Source organism: Meriones unguiculatus, chromosome 16, assembly GCF_030254825.1.
Source record: "Meriones unguiculatus strain TT.TT164.6M chromosome 16, Bangor_MerUng_6.1, whole genome shotgun sequence".
Lineage (NCBI taxonomy): Eukaryota > Metazoa > Chordata > Mammalia > Rodentia > Muridae > Meriones > Meriones unguiculatus.
This window is the reverse complement of record NC_083363.1, coordinates 61,734,590-61,750,972: the sequence shown is the minus strand read 5'-3', so window position 1 is coordinate 61,750,972 and position 16,383 is coordinate 61,734,590. Positions and strand designations below refer to the sequence as shown.

General features: G+C 48.1%; 1 protein-coding gene across 2 annotated transcripts in view; it reads right to left on the bottom strand.

Annotated features, from left to right (window-relative positions):
- Positions 1-2,920: 2,920 nt before the first annotated feature.
- The window catches only part of Il1r2 (interleukin 1 receptor type 2), a 34,507-nt gene continuing 21,044 nt past the window's right edge, over positions 2,921-16,383 (bottom strand). For both annotated transcript variants that reach the window (XM_021658380.2, XM_021658379.2), the window contains exons 4-9: positions 13,947-14,127; positions 11,276-11,450; positions 8,642-8,704; positions 7,063-7,198; positions 5,376-5,518; positions 2,921-3,121 (exon numbers count right to left, since the gene is read on the bottom strand). In XM_021658380.2, coding sequence (XP_021514055.1) covers positions 2,937-3,121; positions 5,376-5,518; positions 7,063-7,198; positions 8,642-8,704; positions 11,276-11,450; positions 13,947-14,127 — 883 coding nt within the window. In that variant the 3' untranslated portion in view covers positions 2,921-2,936. The remainder of the gene's footprint in view (positions 3,122-5,375; positions 5,519-7,062; positions 7,199-8,641; positions 8,705-11,275; positions 11,451-13,946; positions 14,128-16,383) is intronic.

Here is a 16,383-nt window from a genome sequence, read left to right as displayed (position 1 = left end):
CATATGCACAACTGGATGTGCACGTGATTATAATAAGACGAATTATGGAAAGGGACACACCAAGAAAAATGACTATGCAACACAATCAGTCAATCAAAATAGAGACTTGTGCCAACTACACCCTCGGACCAAACCTCCTCTCCTTTTGAATCTCATGGGAAACCCTGGGAAACAGTCAGACCTTTCAATACGTACCTCATCAGTTGCCACGGTCAGCTTTGACAGTGTCGCGCTGGCCTGTGAGTGAGTCTGCTTTGAATAAGTTCCCTGGCTACTCTTGCAAACCTATACATAGACTCATTTCAGTTCTTTAACCAAGGAGCCAAGAACCTGGAAACAGTCCAGATTCTGACCACTGGTAACAATTCCAAGGACCACACAAAACACCTTGTAATTTTCCATTCACGTTTTCTATGTCTCACAACCTGGACAATTATCACAAAATTAGTGCATCATTTTTATCATCAGGACACTAAGTGGTATATTGCTAATCATCTTCCCTTCCTAAGGATCGCCTAAGGCAAGTTGCTAGGACTAGCACTGTGGCACGTCCGGGACTTGGGCAGCTGGGACACAGAAGCACTTGTCTGCAATATTTGCCATTTTTTACGGTGAAATAAAATCACAACGGCTCTACGTCAGCAGCGCAGCATCACGGAGCAGAAAAGGTAAGAGACCCTTGGTCCTTGGAAACTCATCCAAGTTGATACCAGTACCTCACTACTTGTTATAATTTATTAGTTATCAAATTACTAAAGAAGCCACAGGGTGTAGGAGCATGGGCTTCCAAACAGCCTTGACCTTAGCCATGAAACGCAGACAGGGTGTGAGTGTGCAGGCACCTCGAAGTCTCTTTTACATCTGGTGATCCCTGACACGAGCCTTCTGTGTTTGTCTCCTGCGCTTGTCTCACAGTGACAGGGTGTGAGTGCTGTTAGACTGTGTCTTCCTAACATCCCTGTTGAGAGTTTAACCCTCAACAGAATGGTGCTGAGAGGCGAGGCCGCTGGGAGGAAGTTGATCTCTGGGGTAGCTCTGTGCAGACCAGGAAGCAGCAGCAGCATGATCTTGAACTCTCAACTTCAAGAACTGTAAGACATGAAGTTCCTTGTTTATAAGCACCACCCCCATTTGTGGTAATTTGTTACAGTATCTGTCCTGGTTACCTCTTTGTGGACTTGATACGAGCTAGAGGTACTGGGGAAGAAGCACCTCTCTGAAAACACTGTCTCCATCAGAATGACCTGTAGGCAGCTTTTACCTCACTGAATGATGGTGTGTGAGGACCCACTGTGGGCCGTGCCATCCTTGGGCGGGTGGTCTGGGGAGGACTGAGAAAGGTAGCTAAGTGGAGCCTGATGAGCAGACCAATAAGCAACACTCCTCCTTGGTCTCCGCCGCATTTCCAGCCTCCTGAGCCTGGTGTTGGCTTCCCAGGGTGATAGACTATAACCTGCAAACCAAATAAACCCTTTCTCCCCCAAGAGGCTTTTGGTCATTGGGTTTCATCACAGCAACAGAAAGCAAGCCAAGACGGTAGTGAAATATGCTAAGAATGATGCCTCTAAGCTAACAACCTCAAAGCTAAGCTACTCCGTTGTTAGTGAAGAAACTGGTTACGATTTTAAACAAGCTACAGTGTTTGTTCTTTTGTTTTTTACAATTTTTTGAGGATTTCATACACGAGTTCTATATTTTTATCATATCCATACACCCTCTTCCTCATTCAACTCCTTCCATGCCCCCAACTCCTTCTCAAATTCATGATCCAAACTTTATTATTTTATATGTATGCATGCATACATCTGTATATCTGCATATATACATACAATATATAATTTATTGTTATATTATAGATTGTATGTAATCTATTATTTAAACATTATTGTATAGTATTATAGTCTCTATTATTTATATATTAAATTTATAATTTATATGCACATATGTGCATTAGATATGTGTGTGTGATTATATATAACTTGCTGAGCCTGTTTCATGTTGCTCACATGTATATGTGCTCAGAGCTGACCAGCTGGGATTGAGCAAGCTGCTGGGGCCCACCCCTGCAGAAGTCTGAGCCTTCTCCCTCCGGTGACCACTGGAGAGCCGTAGGTCTTTATCTAGGGATAGAGCCTTGTGGAATCCCCAGCAACCAGCGCCACCGTTGCTCAGGTCTTGTTTAGAAGGCCATATCGCTGCTGTTTCCTAAGCGCCGCCTCCTTTTCAGACATAGAAGATGTTGTCTCATGGTGGATGCAGGACGTGCGGCTCCTATAATCTTTCCACCCCCTCTGAGACAGTCCTGGGGCGTTGGGGATAGGAGCTGTGCTGCAGACGTGTCCGCTGGGTGCGGGCAGCCCATAGGCAGTGTCCTCTGCAGTGTGGACCAGCTAAGGATTCTTGTCATAGTTTCTATCTGCTACCAAAAGATGAGTGCTAATTTTTGAATCAGTAATCCTTGCTGATTCTTCTGCTTCTAAACCACCCTTCCAGAATCAAAATGGAAATCAGCCTTTCTCAAGGCATGTTATGTGGTAAGCAGCTTCGCGCCTCCAGCTTCTCCCGTCAGCCTAATCACAAAGACACCGCAACTGAGAGAGCGGGTGAGCCTCAGAGTGCTCTGGAGGGTTTTCACTTTACTCAACACTGCTGGTGCCTTGTTTGCGTGGCTGTTTTGGAGGGGTGAGGAGGGGCGGTGCTGTACTCAGGATCAGAGGACCCGCGCTCCACAAGACCTCCACAGCTGTTGTGCCTCCGCGCATGCTATTCTCACAGGGTCACAGAGGCCATGTTCGCTCATGCCCTGCACGCTTGCCCCCGGCACTGACTTTCAGAGAAGTGTGGAGTGTAAGCCTTCCAGCTTTGCTAACACAGAGGCAAACACAGAACCTCTAAGTGGCACAGCGGCCCCCAGAAACGACACGGTCAGCCTTGTGTTACTTCATTTCCTTTATTTGGTTCGGGCTGGAAGGGAAGTCCTGGTTGTCAGGCCGTAGCTTGGTCAGTCCGTATGTCTTTCCAGCCCTGCGCTTCCAGCATCTGCGCACCCATACTGCCCCCACAACCAGGAAGATCAGAGACACGGGTGCCAACGCGATGCCCCAGGAGAAGGTGGAGGACACTGTGGAGAGAAGAGAGGGCGTGAGGGGGGACGTCACTCACTGCAAAACAGGACAGCGCAGGTTTATGGGGAAGAAAGAAAACTCCAGAGTTTGTTTTCCTTGAGAAGTGTGCACTGATTTCTGGAAAGCTTGTCTCTTACACCAAAGCCACTTGAGGATGTCAGAGACCAAACAAGGTGGCAAAGTCTGATGAAGGGACATCAGAAGACAAGGAGCAGAGGCCACGGGGCCTCACCAGTTGTGGGCAGTGGGTGTGAGATGGCACGTGCCCTCGTCTGTTAGCTGTGCATGAGGTGCCAGGACAGGTCCCAGCCTCACAGCCCATGCCAGCGACCACGGGCGTCGGGAAGATTGAACAGGACGCAAAGGCAAAGAAGAGACTTTTGGTTATGTGCCTTGAATGCCAAGGTTATTTCTTGGGCACAGATATTATATATTTGATTCCTAGACATCTCTGTTGAGGAAGTACAAGAGGAGATTGTGAGCACAGTATTCAGAAGCGAATATGAGGACGGGTTATTAGATGTCATGTTGGTGAGGCCAGAATCTGCTTTCTTTCAAAGATGGGGCCTGGCCTGTGCAGTCCAGGAGGACCTCAAACTTGATTCCCCCTTGCTTCCGGTCAAGGACTGGGGTTAGAGGTATGTAGGCTTCCACACTTGCTAGAGGGGGTTCATAACCTCTGTGTGTACACACATGTATGTGTGAGTGTGCGTGTGTATGTGTGTACATGTGCAGTGGTTGCAGGGTATGTGTTTGGGTGTAAGTATGTGGGCGCGCATGGGGTTAAATGTATGTGTTTGTGGGAGAGGACTGCAGGGTTAGTGAAGATGTGTGTGTATGTAGACCAGAGATTATCCGGGTGCCCCCTCTATCACTCTCCACTTTGCTTTTTTAGACAGTGTCTCCGTGAACCCAGAGTTCATCTACTGGCTGGACTGGCTAGCCAGTGAGCCCCAGGACTTCCATCTCCTCCCAGGGCTGCGATCATGGGTCCATGTTACAATGCTGGCTCTTTTCACGGATGCCTGCATCTGAACTCGGGTCCTCTTTACCATTTGAACATCTCCTGAGTACCAGACTCCACACTGAAGCTATCGTTTGCCATGCTCTTGCCCAGGAAGCAAGCTGGCTCTATGGAAGATTCTACCTTACAATTCCACATGGATGAGGAATAATGAAGCTGTGATTTCCTGAGAAACGAGTTGCATAGACCCCTCAATCCTCATGTGCCCTTGGGAAGCAGCCATGGCCTCCCCAGGGACCGACACGCTAAGCCAGGTGGGTGGGTGCTGAGAGGGAGGTGGGCTTATTATCCATCGCCATTCTGGGGTCTGGCCAAGTCATCATCCTCATTTCAGATACATCTACAGCCCCTCCTTGGACATGCAAACTGGTACGGACGGAGGGGTTTCGAGGACCTCTGCAGCCCTGCTCTGGAGCTCAGACCCCTCTCCAGGGTCACTGTGGCCTGCAGACACTCGGATCCAGAGCCTGTCGGCGGAAACTATGTGACCCACAGCACCTCACAGTCCCCCTTAACATTCAGACATTAAGACTAACTCACTGTGGTTCGTTTCTTTCCTTTTGAAATGTACTTTTCCGCTGCATTTATTTCCTGTTGTTGATGGCTTTGACCTTGCAGTTGCCTGCTGCCCTAAAACCCTGCTCGTCAGAAAGCTGCACCCCCTTCAAGAGACCGTGTGAGGCCAACAAATGCTGATGCTCCAAGGCAGAGCCCGAGGAGATGAGGCGTGTTCAGTTCACCGCGGACTTTTGTGTGTTTGCTAAAAAGAAGTCCAGCTTGGGCTGTTTTCATGTGAGTATAATTTCCCAGTGCCAAGTGTCCACTTCGCTGACGATTCTTTTTAAGAAGCAGAGGGTGGGGCAGGGAAGTGGCGGGTAAGTAAAGTATGGACCCGTGCAGGCATGAGGACCAGACTGCGGGTCCCAGCACCTACATATGCGCCCACGGGTGTGGAGCCTGTCACCCAGCACCCGACTCCAGATAGGGAGCCTGCAGCTGGCTGAGTGGCTGGGCTGGTGTGATCACTGAGCTCCTGGCCAGAGGGGCCCAGCCCACATAAATAAAGTACGAGTGATTGAGGAAGACCTTGTCTCTGGCCTTCATACACACACACACACAGTTTGAGGTTTGCTTTCAATGCCCCGCAAGGAAACATCTATACGGTGTGTAGCATCATAAAGCAGCCGACAGGTTGGTGTTCCTTCCGGAGGGCCCCGGATACGCACCTTCTTTGACTGTGGTGTGGTGGGACTGCGAGCTCCGCGGATTCGTGGCGACACATTTGAAATCTGTCCTCAGATCCTCCCTAGCGACTGGGTCGAATATCAGTGACACTTCCACGTAGTTTTCATCGTTCTCTGAGTATTGGCTGGGTGAGAACACATTTTACTGAGCATGATGTATGTATGTAGAGCATGATGTATGTATGTAGAACAAGAAGATGTATGTAAAGCATGATGTATGTATGTGGAGAATTATGTATGTATGTATGTAGAGCATGATGCACGTATATAGAACATACTGTATCATAATGTATATATGTAGAATAAGATGATGTGTGTAAAGCATAATGTATGCATATAGAGCATGATGTATGTATGTAGAACATGATGTATGTAGAGTATGATGTATGTAGAGCATGATGTATGTATGTAGAACAAGATGATGTGTGTAAAACATAATGTATGCATATAGAGCATGATGTATGTATGTAGCACATGATGATGTATGTAGAGCATGATGTGTGTAGCTAGGCTTGTCTTTTACGGGGCAACCAGGCAGACAGTCTCAGATTAGAAACGTCTGCTGTGGTAAGCTGAGCACAACTTCAGTGGATTGCCACCATCTTTGATTCTCATCTAAGAGACTTTCTGTCCTGTTCCTAGAGGACCATGTAGCCTAAAGATGTTGTTTTTTGTAACCGGACATTTGTCACAATGAAAGCCCACACCCTCCTCTTGGTCTAGATGGAAAACTTCATTTTGGAGTGAGCAAAAATACCTTCACTAATAAGCAGGAACAGAAAAGTCTAGTGTGGGGAACTGGGCTTTCTCACAGGCACGGTGAGGCCTGGGGAGTTTCCGGGGCCTGGGCTTCGGGGTGTCCTCCCTCACGGGGAAACAGATGCAGGTCGGCTCCGTCAGACAGCCAGGGAAGGTCCCGGCCAGGGTGGCTCCCATTTGTGATTTACACAGAAGCCACAGCACCTCACCGAGGAATAAAGGCATGGAGGCCGGGCTGAGCAAGCAGGCTGAGCCTCCAGCACCGGGCATTTGCTGTGACTCAGTCTTTGGCAACAAGGAACTGAGAGCAAATGAGCGTGCCACCACGCGCCATGCTCACCCGCCGAGTGTACCCAGAGAGGGCGTTCTTGCTAACCTCCCCAAAACGCCAAAGAGCTGCACGCACAGCGCCAGGCTACTTAAGGTCAGCACTGCAACGCAAAAAGTACCTTAGAGCTCGCACCGTCTCTCTCCTTCCCTCTCGACTTTCAAGTGTAGAAACTGTCACAGGAGATGGTGTTTAAGCAGAGCTACTTCTCCCCACCCTCCTTCACAGACACTCCAGAACACAGTGTCAGTACAGTACTGTGTCAGGCCTTATAATGTTCATGAGGACTTAGGAAAAATCTTTAACGGTACTGAGTGTGGCAGAGTGGCAAATGGAATTGTGCCAACTCTGGACTGTTTTAGACATGCAAAAAAATCAGTTTAAAGAGTCAACTAGTAAAGTGCAATTCAACGCAAGTCTAAAGAACGTTTGGTTCTCAAGACTATATTTAGCAGATTTCACTTCTAAAAGTCCTAAACCCCCAGCAGTTTGTAACCTTTTAAAAAGTCACTTTTACTACAGTATCTGTGACGTCCCCTCCGGGAGGAAGTAGAGCACAGTGGAAGACCCTCGGCCACTTACTGGTGCAGGCCCTCGGTCACGCGGCCTCCTGGGTAGGCCACCGAGATGAAAGTGCTGTTGGCCATCCACCACACAATGGTGTTGGAAGGCGTGCCAGTTCCCAGAAACACCTTGCACGGCACTACCAGCCTTGAGCCTGGGCAGAGCAAGACATAACAAGCCAACCATCAGAGCCCAGCAGGGAAATGGTCTCCTTAGCTCCCACCTCTCAGAAAGCTCTCAGCACGCAGCCTTGCCTGTCTTCTCCAACACTCCCTCCCGCCCCCATTGGTCAAGTCCTTCCATATAAGAAACTTTAGTTTCCCCAGATGGTTCTGCTAGAGTAAAGCTTTGATACTTATCTACCAAATGACTCTAGACCACTGGTCTGTGCAGCAGGCAAAGACGGTCTGAATGGCTTCACCAAGGGCACTGAGCTCCCATGGAGCATTCCCTACTCAAGGCCTGTTTTCTCCCGCAGTGGATTCTAACTACAAGAAAATGTAGTCGTGTCTGATTCTTTCTCTGGCCCCATCGCTGGCCTCCACTCTACTCTTTCCCAGTGGAATGCTCCATTCCAAGAGGGCCCAAGTTTAGCACTAACCCTCTGAGAACCAGTGGCAGAGTCTAAAGACAGCGCCTTCTATACTCTATACGGCTGTGCAATGCCATGGTGCCAGTCCTTTGCCTCAATCATAGTACATTACCTTTCTTTCTGAGTCACCAATGAGGGGAGTGAAAAGCAGGAGTCAGCCCCACCCACTCACTTCTTCCTTCTGAAGACGCACCTCCTGCAGTTTGCCTGTCAATATGTCTGTCTGCCCCACGTCACACTCAGAGGTCTTCGCCATCGCCTCTTGTCCCTGTGACTTTAAACACTCCCCACCAGCTACCCCAGCCCCTTAGAGCTAGCTCATGCCTGGAGTACAGAAAGCTGGGCCCCAGGCCTGGACTGGGATAAAACAAAACAAACAAAAGTGGTCACATGACTCTGCTGTGTTCCGCACTCCCACTGGGCAGAGCAGATGCTCCATAAATGGGCAGCCCCTCTCTAACATGAACTTGACCACTGTGGACCACCCACCAAGACTGTTGGTCAGGACGTCCTGCGCCTGCACGGGGTGACAGCAGAAACCCCTTTTCGTCATACTGTAGAGTGGCTGACTATACCAGCCCCGCTAGCAACAGAAAACTGTCCACAGTCACTGCTGCCTTTGTTTGACAAATAGGAATTCTGAGCAGCTGCTAAATATTGAGACCATGAATTAAGTTAAATGTACCACAGATGCCAGCTCTGTGGACTCTGTCCTATGGTTAGTAATGCTTGCCAAAATATTTGCCCCATTACATTTAGGTTTTTGTAGGTATAGCCTTCCGAACATCAAGTACCGCTGTTCTGGAACAAAGGCAATACCGGCAATGCTGAGCAAAGGCAAAGGTCCCTGCATCCTGTCAGCCCTCCCTTTGTGGTTCTTGGGCTCCACTCAGGCGCTCCGCACCCTAAGGCATGCTGTGCTCAGCACACACAGGTCCCCAAGCCCCTGACGATTTCCGGCACCACCCTGGGCACGTGAGCTGCACTGGCCTTGCTGGCCCTTACCCACAGAGGCTGGTATTGTCTCCAGGGGAGAAATGATCACAGGGATGGATTCCGTGGTTGTTCCTGGGAAGGTGGAAAGGAAAAGAGACTGCATTAGGGAAGCCCTGGTTTCCGCAGGGATTTGGGTTTCATTGTTTAGCTGACTGAGGGGTCCTTCCCCCGTGAGGCTCTGTGAGAATCAGCCTTTGTCTGGCGAAGGAAACAGGCTCTCCATAAAATTGAGCATCTTAAGCCAGCACTTTTCCCGGCAGAGACATTCCTGGAAGAGGCCACGGTTGCGTGTTCCTCTGGCAGATGCTCTTCGTTATCTGCGCTGTGATGAGCAATCAGCTAGTTTCCTCCCAGGCCTCCCGAGTGCTCGCTGAGGGCATCCACAGGAGGGGTTTTGTTCTCCCTCAACACTAATGATGTGCTTCCTCAAGAGCAGGCACAGGGGTCATGTGTGAGATTAACCCCATACTGGGTCCTAAATACAGTGACCCAGCCTTGGTCACTGAGGTCTCGTAAACTGAGGCGGTAAACTCCTGAGGGGGGCTGGGGCCTTCCATGGGATTCGTTAAGAAAAGGGGGCACCTGAAGTGCAGTGAGAAGCTGGGGAGCCAGTCAAGGGCTGAGAGCCATCCCTCAGCTGGCCTCGTGGTTCTTGTTTCTGCTGCTAAAAAGCACTTAAATTGCCAGGAGTAAGGATCTGACGAGGTGACGGTGCGGCTCAGGGAGAAGCTTGTCCACTGGCATTGCTGCCTATGTCAGGGCTGGGGCAACCAAGGGAGAAAGACCAGCCCAGGGACGCAACTTGCGGTGCCTCTCCGATTTGAGGGTGCAACTGTACGGCCTGGGGCGGCAAAGGCTTGGGAAGCGCAGATTTAGCAGACCTGACTCCCAAGCTCCCATACTCCGGTTTAGCAGACCTGCCTCGGACCCTGGGTTCTCTAGTGTGTGCGGACCACTCAGAGCCTGGGGCGGGGGTACACTCGGAATTTCTGTGTGAGGATTATTTGGATTCTGCGTGTGTGAGGATGGCTCGGGCGCTCCGTGGGAGGAGAGCTCAGTTAAGTTCAGGACCAGCCTTTGAGAATCACTGCTGTCTGCCCAGCGGCAAATCTCAGCACACGGCATGCAGGTCTGCTGCCCCCTGGTGCTTCCATGCGGTATGGGCACCACCCTGAAAGGACCTGGATTCTCAGGGTCGGGGTGACACATGCCAAGGCTTCATTCATGGAGAGGAAGATATTCCCTGTGACACAAATGTCCCTCTCGGTCCTGCGGGATAAGGCTTGTCCCCTCACAGGGCAGTCCTCTAAGCCCAGCGTTCCCACTGATCTCTGAGGCTGCCATGTGACGGCTCCAGTTGTGTCTGACCCTCGGTATAGAGTAATACTGAATGTTCTCCACAGTCTGGGGCTCACCTGTTTTACCCTTTCTTCCAGCTTCCTCTCCAGCACATAAGAGCTGGGGGCAGACATTACACGTTTTAAATGCTGGCCAACCCTGCCTAGCACACTCTTTTCACATGTAGTTGTCCTGGTGTGGGCTAGGCATCACCTTTCCAGGGGTGATGAAACCCTGAACTCTGAAGTCTGAGGTCGGAAACCTGTTGAGCACCGACACAACGCTGTGCATAGAAAATTCCATACTGTAAAGTGTTGTTTTAATGCGCAGAATTAAAATACGGGGATAGCCGTCCTGCTGGCAGTGGTCTGGAACAGAAGGCCACATAGGCTCTCTAGATAGAAGCCAGCCGGAGGCCCCCAACCACATAGCCGTTCTAACACAGCCAGAGACCCTGTCTCAAACATGAAAGAAAGCGTCACATCCAATTATCTTTGGGTTACGTGTAAAATATATATGAGTGTAAACTAATTTCATGCTTAAACTTCTGCCTATGCCCAGGATATGTCCTTAGGCTGGTGAAAATATGCCAATTCATGAAAAAAAAATCAGATTCTGAAGGTTTCTGTTGTCAAACTTTCAGGCAGGTGGTGTTCAGCCTGTAGGAAGGGCGACCAGACATGTCCAGGCAACATGGGCTCCTTGCACAGGCCGTGCTGACGCTTTAAAACACTGGTTCCCAACCTTCCTAACGCCGGGACCCCTTAACACACGTCTTCATGCTGTGCTGATCCCCAACCACAAAATTACTTCGTTGCTTCTTCAAAACTGTGATTTTGCTCCTGTTATGACTTGTGATATAAATATCTGATATGCAAGAGAGCTGATATGTGACCAGCCCCACCGAGGGGGTCACGGCCCACGGGTTGAGAACCCCCACAGCAAACTCTCCTTACCTCAGAAGTGTATTCTTGGGCATGGCACGTGTGTCATGGCACCTCAGAGTGTTCGCTCCTTCCGGGCACCAGGACCCCTGGCTTGGCCTTCTCTAGCTGTTTTAGCCACTTTCAAATACCCCTACCTGCCCCCTACCTGCCCAAGAATTAATTAATTCTCCTTCTCTCAGAACTCCCTAGTGATTCAGACTATCAAGCATGTGTCTTAGTAACACTTAGAATAGTTGACACACATGTTTTTCTTTTCCTTCATGCCAAAGACTCATGAAGTCTTCTGGGTGATCCTGAATTCGTCATCCTGCTGCTTCCAGAACCAGGTAAGGCAGGCGGCCCAGCGGTGAGTGCCTACCTTTGACCCGGAGCTCAATGCTCCTGGTGACGTTGTACTCCTTGCCCTTGTGGGTAAAGGACAGCACACATCTGTAGTAGCCCGCATCGTCCGTGGATGTGTTGGCTATCAGCAAGCGGGTGGAGTCCCCTGCACTTGCAAACTTCCTGTTGCCTTCCTCCAGGAGGACGGAGCCCTGAGGAAAAATGCGTCTTAAAGTTACATCGTAGAACAACGAAGCTCTCGAAGCTCTCGTCACTCAGGGCCGTGTCACGGCTGTCAATCAGTGAGGAATCTACAACCCAAGATTCCCTGCTGTATGCTCACTTTGACAATTTTGTCCTTGGGGAATGCTTCTGTCTGTATTTTTAGGGAAATTTATTTATTTATTCTTGAGGCAGGGCCTTCGCACATAGCCCACACTGGCCTCAAAGTCTTGGGTCTTCTGTCATGGCCTCCGGGAGTCTGGCATGACATGGACGGGGTCCCACACCCAGTTTAGGGAAAGGAATTGGTTAACAACTTGATTTTTTTTAAAGATCAGCTTATTTTGGATCATTTAATATATATCTAAGGTCCAGCTGCCTGCTACTGACTCTGCGCAGTACCCAGGGAAGTCGCTGCTCCACGGGCATGAAGACACGGCAAACAGGGTTACAAGAGAACCTGTGGCAGAAATCTCTAACAATCATTTCAGTTTTAGGACTTTCTGCAAGAGACGAGATTTTGTAAGTAAATAAATCGGAGAGATGGGTCCACATTCTCACAGAGTCATGGAGCCCCGTCAGTTCTCAGCCAAACCAAGCCCTGGGGAGCTCGGCCTTCCGGAAAACAGGAGAAGCAGACAGGAAGAAAATCCTGAGCATCCCACGGCCTCAGTATATTGCTTTCTAACCCATAAAACCCATACATTGTATAATATACCTAGGAAGCTGAGACGGGGATTATGAGTTTGAGGCCAGACTGAGCTACATAGAAAAACCCTATCAAATGGAGTGGATGGGGTGGGGGAGAGTGATGAGGAAAAAAAAGAGGGAGAGGGGAGGAGCAAACTGTGATTAAAACTAAAGGCTTTCAGTAATCCAACACAACCTTGAGTGACGTCATAATTTTACACTGGATGAGAACACTGACAAAACTGAGACAGTCGGCAGCTTGTCTTCAAAATATACTTAACTAAAGGGGGAGATTTCACAACCCCTAGCTTGCGTAGACGAATATGAGCACGCGCAGAATCACAGCTGTTCTACAAACTGAGGCTTTGGGTCAGTTTCTTCTGTTCCTTTCCCTGCCTCGTTAAAGTACTCGCTGAGGTTAGAGCAGGATGTCAGCAGTGTTCAGCATGATCATGGAGGGAACAGTTATTGTTAACGCTGACATGCTAGTCCTATTCAGGAAGCACGGGGTAGGTGCCCGCCAGCACCATGCAGGGTGCCTCCTGCCCGTAGGTCCTCTCCTGACCCTCAGAACAGTTGCAGGGAGCCAGAATTGCTAATTCTACTTCACAGAAGAAGCGGGTTCAAGAAGGGAAGCAAGGGAACCACACTAAAAGAAAGGAAGCAGCTTTCTAACCCAGATGCGTTGTTTGCGGATCTGTGTCCTATCCCTTGCAGGCGAGACCTGGCGTTTGTCCTCTGCACGCTCTTCCTGAACCAAGACAAGGCCCTCTCCAGCTCACCAGGCTTGCACACAGGCACAGACTGCTTTCAGAAAAGCATTTTTAAATTTCTAGTATTGTATTGCGATGATGTGAACGAACATGTGTGTTTGAGTGTGCCTGTGCATGCATTTACATTCTGCCATTTTAACACCAGGAGCTCGGTTAACCTGTTTAATAAAGGGCTAATTCTTATCAATGACTGAATACTATACTTCCTGGCATCTGGATCAGAGGCTGACAAGTTCTCTCAGGCAAGAGCCAGGTAGGACATACGTTAGTACCGTCAGAGTCCCCTTGTCTCTGTCACAACTACACAGTGATGTAGACACAATCTGGAAACTGACGGTATAGCTGTGTCCCAGGACAGATGTGCTGTGGACGTCAGAGTGTGGGCCAGAGTCAGGGTCACGTGCGCCAAAGCATTCCTCTACTGTTTTCAAGCATTTACAGGCTGAAAGCCCTCCACTCCTGATGAGTTATGCAGAGACAGGCTCTGCATGACTGCAGGCTGTCGTCTGTGGCCTGTGCCCAACATGACAATGTCTGAGGACCTCACAAAGAACCCATAAAGCACCTGCTGCTTACTTAAGAAGACAGAGAGGAAATTGTCACTGTGTTTGCTCCTGTAACCCAAACGTTGTATTGAACTTTAAAAGAGACTTAAAAAAAAAAAAAAAAAACATGTATTAAACTTTTTTTAGAAATGAACAGGAGTTTTTTGTTTGTTTGTTTTTTGTTTTTTTCCTACTTATTTTCAGGCAAATGGCACCTAAAAGCTCTTTAGCAGCTACTTCCTCTGGAATCGTTTCCTATTCTTTCTACATGAACCTACCCAAACCACAGAAGGACTAGAAGACAATACTAATCACCACTATTGTAATATATTTTGTGTTATATTTACGTATATATTATCTTTCTTAATATATAATTACATGTGTGTCTACATAAATACATTGTCTCCAAACGAGTTTTGCGTATGTGTCCTGCGGCCTGCAAAACATGTTTTAGTGGCGCACGTGTTCTGAAGCATACCTTATACCACTGTGTCTTTCCGCCAGTGTTGCTGGAGATGAATTCTTTCAGATCAGGGCACACGAGCCACCCGGTGGCCGAGGCAGCTAAGATTTGCAAGTAGGAGACAAGCGGCAGAGAAGCTTCGGTGTCCTTAAAGACCTTGAGCTCCACGGACATTCGCTCACAGACGGACGCGTTTCTAATTGTTAGGAAAAAAGAAAGGCAATGACTGCAAGGACAGAAAGACTAGAGCAAAGTGAAGCTGAGAACAGCTTCCCACTCCCACTGAATCTTGACTCTGTTGTCTTGCCTGCTGACCTCCTGTTTGTTTTAAGTTCTTGCGTACAAAAGCATCATGCCTGAGAACTCTTTAGTGGCCATGTGTCCTGTGCATTTCGTGAGGGACCCCCAGAGGCCTCATTCCAGCGCCCAGGACACTAAGAACATGCCCCTCTCCCAAGCCTTCTCCAAAGAGAGTTTAAATTCGGGAGCCTTGAACCAAGTCTGCATATGCTCCAAAGAACTATTTCCAAATACATAGTTTCCCAAGAAACACTATTTCAGTTAAATAAAAAAGAAAAATTCCTTTTTCTTCCCCTTGGAATCCTTTGCCAACTGATTTCTAGTCTCAGGAAACTGCTGAGAACCTTGTGTTTGGGCTCTTGAACGAGAACAAAACGGCATGACAGAGTGGAGAGGAAAACAATTCATTCCAAAAGATGTTTTGAATTGTTCATCAGCCCACCCATAGTCCTAGTATGTGATTTTGTCAAGCCCTTAGGAGTGAGAAAAAGCCAGAGGTAAAACTATGGCTGAAAATGTGAGGGTGAATGGATGAAGACATAGAAACAATTAACAAAATTTAATGTTTAAAATGAAAACAAAAACAAAAACAAAGGGTTGGAAGGCAGAGCAGTAGTGGAGCCTGTGCTTAGCACGGATGAGGCCCTGCATTTTATCTTCAGCCCATAAAAAATGAAACAAAAGAAAAAAGAAAAATAGAATTATATCAGCTAAAACCCTCAGAGGAATAGCTATATAAAATGAATAACAACCTCAACGGAGGCCACGAGAATCAACTGCAAATATGCTGTAAAAGTTTCACACACACAGACACACACACACATACACACACACATACAAGTCTAACAATAGTCATCCAAAGAAGCGACAAAACACAGCAAATATATATGCAAGAAGTTTGATAACCACTTAACTGGCTGAAAGCTTTAAAAATAAATTAAAAACAATACAGACAAGAAAAATGAAATTAGAGGGAAAATTTATGCACAAAGAAAATGTTAGCTCTCAATTTTAAAACAAAACGAGTAACCACACTTGGGATTTGCAGGACATTGAGAAATCCATCTGGATCTGTGCAAGAAGTTCCTTCCCCACTGGCTAGCTCACAGAGTATTGAAAATGCTATGCAAATTGCTGGGGGAGAAAAGTCTTCAGCAGCGTAACTGGCTATGCCATGAGCTGCAGCTTCCTGCCTGGCAAGGCATGCCCACTGATGTAGTAACGGCATGGTTCATATAGAGGCAGCCAACTACTCTCTGGTTGGATCTGAGGCTTCCTTCACAGGAAGAAACACACTTGGATCTGTAAATCTGCTCTCTGAGGCTGGAAAGGTCATAGGCCTTGATGGAAATCCTACTGCTATTATTCTGTTAAATGACATGGTATCAAACTACTCCTAAGTATTTACGTATTTACGTATTTGGCCACAGACGAATGCGGCTCTCATCCTTCAGCAGAGAAGTCTCTGTGCTCAATGGGTGAAGATTCAGAGACTCAGTGCTATTACACTGGTAAAAAGTAGGAGACTCCAGGGTGCTCAGCCCCAAATAGGACATTCACATCACCACCCTAAGACGCAGAGAGCATTGCAGAAGAGAGGGGGGAACAATGTAACACTCAGAGACTGAAGGGAAACCATGAAACAGCATCTTCTGGACATGGCCAGGCCACTGTATTCATGAGTTCAGAGCAGCGTGGTCTCCTGTATAAGACTGCAATTGTCCAAAGCCCAGGGGAGGAGCCCTCGGGAGGAGCCCACACCTCACTGAAGGGCTCCAGGCAGTTACTGGGTACCAAGGGAAGGAGGTGTCACCTTCACAGTTCTCTGGACACTGATAAGTTATCCTTACTGTAGTAAATAACAACAAAGATGATGTAGGAAATCCTAACAATCACATCACAACTGAAGAGATACAAATGAGAAGTCTGTTACAGTGAAGTGATCTCAGGCCAGTGAAACACACACAAGTAGTAACAATCATTATAGTGTTTCCAACAAAACTAAATTAAGAACTTTAGTAACCTTCTGAGTCTCTGTAGCTACTAAGAGACAAAAATCAACAGCTCTTGAAAATCCCACAAACCAGGAGAAGTCTCCAGAACCAAGTTTGCCAGACCCAAGCTTGCGCACGTTATTTATCTCATAATTCCC